This window comes from Limulus polyphemus, unplaced genomic scaffold (assembly GCF_000517525.1).
Source record: "Limulus polyphemus unplaced genomic scaffold, Limulus_polyphemus-2.1.2 Scaffold6341, whole genome shotgun sequence".
Taxonomy (NCBI): Eukaryota; Metazoa; Arthropoda; class Merostomata; order Xiphosura; family Limulidae; genus Limulus; species Limulus polyphemus.
In genome coordinates, this window is record NW_013671951.1 from 6,148 (window position 1) to 11,628 (window position 5,481).

Consider the following 5,481-nt stretch of genomic DNA (forward strand, 5'->3'; position numbering starts at 1 on the left):
TTTCTCATTTTGAACTTTAGAGATACCGAGACAACAAACTCACCAAGTACAAGCCAACGTGTTGACGCCACAATGTTTCTAATTTTTATCTTTAAATATGTTTTCTCAGTTTGAACTTTAGAGATACCGAGACAACAAACTCACCAAGTATAAGCCAGCGGGTTGATGCCACAATGTTTCTAATTTTTATCTTTAAATATGTTTTCTCAGTTTGAACTTTAGAGATACCGAGACAACAAACTCACCAAGTACAAGCCAGCGTGTTGACGCCACAATGTTTCTAATTTTTATCTTTAAATATGTTTTCTCATTTTGAACTTTAGAGATACAGAGACAACAAACTCACCAAGTATAAGCCAGCGTGTTGACGCCACAATGTTTCTAATTTTTTATCTTTAAATATGTTTTCTCATTTTGAACTTTAAAGATACCGAGACAACAAACTCACCAAGTACAAGCCAGCGTGTTGATGCCACAATGTTTCTAATTTTTATCTTTAAATATGTTTTCTCAGTTTGATCTTTAGAGATACCGAGACGACAAACTTACCAAGTACAAGCCAGCGTGTTGACGCCACAAATAGTCATAGCATTAGAGATACCGAGACAAACTCACCAAGTACAAGCCAGCGTGTTGACACCACAATGCTTCTAATTTTTTATCTTTAAATATGTTTTCTCATTTTGAACTTTAGAGATACCGAGACAACAAACTTACCAAGTACAAGCCAGCGTGTTGACGCCACAAATATTCATAGCACAAGATCCACAAATACCTGGGAAAAAGAAAGCACGTTATTTTGTAAACATCTAAGTTAGTAAACAGAGGATTGAGTACATTATACTGAAACATTTAATATACAGATCAGCAAGTCAACTGACAACCACAATCAATACAAAATTGCAATGGAACTACACTTTGACAATGTTTGGCATTTTGTACGTAATGTGATGCCACTGATAAAAAGATGGCTTTTGGGAAGGGTATGTAACAGCCCTTTGTGATGCAAAATATTCTTGCATTCAGATTGTAAAGACGTGTTAAGATTCCAGAATTACCAAGATAGTGATATCCCTTGTACTTAATGGCATTGGAAAACAAAGGGATATAGTTCAACTTGGGGCATCAGAACCAATCATAAAAAGACTTGCAACAAGTCATACCTCAATTGTAGTAAGCAAAGTGCAGCATCTTGCAATAGATGTGAATCCATAAATACAAAGGTCAACTACAAAAGCAGTCCACATGTTCCACGCAACAGTACACAACATCATGAAGAATCTCCACCTGAAAAAGCAACACAAGCCATGTATACACAAGATTCTTCCACAATATATACAGGAAAGGAAAACCAGCTGTAGTAATGGTACCTAGCCAGAACAAAATTGTAGTACATGGCCATACTCGAATTGTAGTGTACCTTGACAGGCCTCATGGAATCTTCTAAATGGGCAATTATTGAAAACAAAATTCCCAAAAGTGGTAAATGGCATGTTGCAAAACTTCTTCAAATGGATTCATGATTATCAATGGATTTGTGCCAGAAGCAAATAAAGGATCAGAAGAGAGGATACAAAGGTCATGGTACACTCTGCTTACTATCAGAACAATGTTCAGATCCTTTGTACCACGCACCAGATGCAGCACCTATGAATTTCTGTGTGATTGGACTGTTGAAATGGACAATAGGAAACAGTTATTTTTGTACACTAGATGGATTATGGAAAGCTATCAGGGAGGAGTGATGTTCTTTAGACATGACAGTCTTGTGTCAAAGTCTTCTGTAATGGAAGATACATTGTGGAGCTATTGTCAAGATGTTTGTCAGATAGAGCATAACAGGATATGGTAACATGTACTGTAATGGTGTAGTGAGATTTCAAGATAAACCCCTCTGTAGTACATATACATTTCTGATAAAACTATAACAGAGGAGTATTTTTTATTTCATGAGTTGTGAAATACTTAAAATATTCAACCTCAAAACAAGAATATTGGTAGGTCCAGGACGACATGTTAATAGAAAAAAAATAAAATCAAAAGACGACTTTTTCTAAGGTATATTTAACTATTTTAGCCAATTTAAGTTCCAAGATGAATAAAAAAAATGAGTAAGAAAAATATAAAATTTCTAAAAATATACACCATTGAACAGAATCATTATTAGCTTAGATTAAGCTTTAAACATACATACAAAATACAAGTACTAAACTTATGTATGAAAAATAGGTTATTTGTTAATTTTTTTCTTTTGGGAGTAATACTGAACATTACGCATAATATTGGTTGCTTCCATCTTAACCAAATAAATGTTTTAAAAAGTAATGAAATTGTTAAAGAGACTGGAAACCATTAATCATTTAAGCAGTCAGTGATGAACTAAGACCACTAGTACAAACCTTCTCTGCAGGATCTGCGGAAAGTCAGAGTGGGATCTACCTCATTCTTGATTTTGATCAGAGCATCCAAGACCATGGGGCCACATCTAATGAACATAAAAACAAATTCAGTATTATTCAATATTACGATTTTGCTTTAGCTTCCGTAAAGGGGGGATGGAATTTATAATTTATTTTGAAAAGTATTGAACATGCTCTGTTCTGATTCCAAAAATTTATAAACATGAGAATAAATTTTCCATGAAAACTAAATACATTTCAATATTTAAAAGTCAGATTGGTTACACTTCTCAAGGTATTTTTATAGTAGCATGCAAATACAATGATTTGGTAATGATAAAGTGTAAAAAATTTCTCTACAATATCCTTTGTTCATCATCAAAAGGTCTCAAATTAAGATACAAACATTTCAAAACTTCATTATGACACTCATTACTATGGAACACAAGACTAGAAAAACATGTATTATAATATCAGATTTTATGATAAACTTTATATAACACTACAGGTTATGTGCATATGCCATTGATACTAATAAATCAATTTATTTTACTGATAGATTACACTATAATACTTAATCACTGTCATCATACAATATATTCAGTTTAAAAATAACTAATTTACCAAAAATATGTACTAAAAGCTCTTCTCATTACAGTTTGTTGTTAAGCACAAAGCTACACAATGGGGTATCCATGCTGTGCCCATCACGGGTATCAAAACAAATTTTATAATGTCATAAGCCTTCAAGCTTACCGCTGAGCCACTACAGAGCTCTCATCACCGAGTGGAGTTGTTTACAGCCTAATGTCATAAGCCTTACCGCTGAGCCACTACAGAGCTCTCATCACTGAGTGGAGTTGTTTACAGTCTACTATCCTGATCAAATCACTATTTCTATTTCATGGAAAACAATGATTGTGCATCGTGGACACTACGAAAACAATGACTGTGCATCGTGGACGCTACGAAAACAATGACTGTGCCTCGTGGACGCTACGAAAACAATGACTGTGCATCGTGGACGCTACGAAAACAATGATTGTGCATCGTGGACGCTACGAAAACAATGATTGTGCATCGTGGACGCTACGAAAACAATGATTGTGCATCGTGGACGCTACGAAAACAATGATTGCATCGTGGACGCTACGAAAACAATGATTGTGCATCGTGGACGCTACGAAAACAATGATTGAGCATAGTGAACACTACGAAAACAATGATTGTTCATAGTGAACACAACGAAAACAATGATTGAGCATAGTGAACACAACGAAAACAATGATTGAGCATAGTGAACACTTGCTATTTTCCTTTGTAATCTTTTAGCTGTTCAATAAAACTTCTCTCAATTCTTAGAGAATATTTGAATATCAAAACTTTGTTGACACTACCATCTTAAATTCTATAAACATAATGCTGTAATCAAGATAACTTTGGATCTAAAACACACAAATAAAAGCATGATTGTTGCTACTTGTTCCAGAATAATAAATATTACTATATTATAATTTCTTTAAACTAAAGAACACTTAATACAAAAAAATTTCTTCTACTTCAAACTACTACACTGTATGTAATTAGTTTAGATGAAGAAAAAACAAAACTCTGGCCCTAATACCAATCACCTATTTGTCATTATCATACTTTCAAAAAAATAAACAAAAATCAAGACTCACGAGTTAAGATCCACTTTGAAAGTTTGCATTTTTGGTTTCTTCCCAGGCACGTCTGGGTCCTGTAAAAGTTATCAATAATAAGGAAATCGTACATTTTTGAATTTGTAAGCTTTGTAAAAAGAATGATGCCAACTTTCTTAAGCTGAATCCAGAAGTTTTAACTAGTTTTATAGTTTATAAAATGTGGCAGGTGAGTGTGATTTTCTAGTTTATGGCTCTGTAAACAAACAAGGTTTGAAGGCTATAAAAATCATGCTTTATGTGAGCAATAACTATGTTATAACTTGTAATTTATGTTAAATTCTGTACTTCTTGGAGGAGTGGTAAATAAGTTAGAGAAAAGGGAAGATATAGACAGTAAATGTGACAATTTTTCTACTAGGGGATATTAAAGATGTCTTAAGATATTTCCTTATAAAATTAAAAGCTTAAAACTTATATTAAAATTCGATTTATTAAGTATGTTTTGATGCCACTTTTATTTGTATAATAATAAAGTAGTTTAAATACATTTTGAATGTAACTCTAAAAAGTCGTGACGTGTGCACCGACTGTAGCGATATAGTTAAGGAGAATTCTAAGTAATGAATTATGCCAATTTAAAAGTTGCTTTAGTTAGACAATCACCAAGTTATTTTTTTTTTTTACCTTCTCTTAAACATATTTAAATTTTAGTTTATTACCAGACCAGGCTTGTACCACTTGGCTAGTTTTCATTTGTTTGAAAAACCTCATTGAAAAGAGTTGTAATAATAATTTATCACAAATCACTTCCACAAATTAAACCAGTACCACTCTTTCCAACACATTCATGGGTGACTCAGATATGAAGATTAAACTTAATTACTTTGAAGAAAGAAAATTAGTGTATGAACTTATCTTTTAGACTTATACACAGGTATATACAAAAAAAACTACTCTTTGACACTTTATTATCATCTTTAGAACCTTTGTTGACACATAAAAGGTTGTTCCTATCTTTAACACCGATGAGCCTTCAGATAACAAGATCTCACACCAGTTGTCACACTTTCCTATACAATTTATTTCAAGAAGAATATAAAAAATGTACCAATTTTGGAAAACATACATGTTTAGTTATAACAAACGTAGACAATATGTGAGAGACTATAATAAGGGTTAACCATATATTAGAGGACAGCAGCAAATTTATGACGTCAGTTAATACTGAAACACTTACAGGGAAAGCAAAGTTACAAAAGATAAAGACCAAATTACATTTATAACAGTGTTTATAAATAAACTAGACCAAACCAGCTGGGTCTTATTTTAATGTACAAGTTGTTTAAAATTGACAAATTGGATTGTTCTGTAAGACCAATACTTTAAATATATTGGGACTTGTAAGATGTCTTCAAGAATATACTAGTAATGGTGCT

At 32.7% G+C, this 5,481-nt stretch overlaps 1 protein-coding gene across 1 annotated transcript in view; it reads right to left on the minus strand.

Annotated features, from left to right (window-relative positions):
- Positions 1-5,481, minus strand: part of LOC106473623 (succinate dehydrogenase [ubiquinone] iron-sulfur subunit, mitochondrial-like) — a gene marked incomplete at its 3' end in the record, with an annotated part of 14,282 nt that overhangs the window by 3,713 nt on the left and 5,088 nt on the right. Inside the window, exons 3-5 of the mRNA XM_013934306.2 lie at positions 4,082-4,140; positions 2,400-2,485; positions 718-775 (exon numbers count right to left, since the gene is read on the minus strand). Coding sequence (XP_013789760.1) covers positions 718-775; positions 2,400-2,485; positions 4,082-4,140 — 203 coding nt within the window. The remainder of the gene's footprint in view (positions 1-717; positions 776-2,399; positions 2,486-4,081; positions 4,141-5,481) is intronic.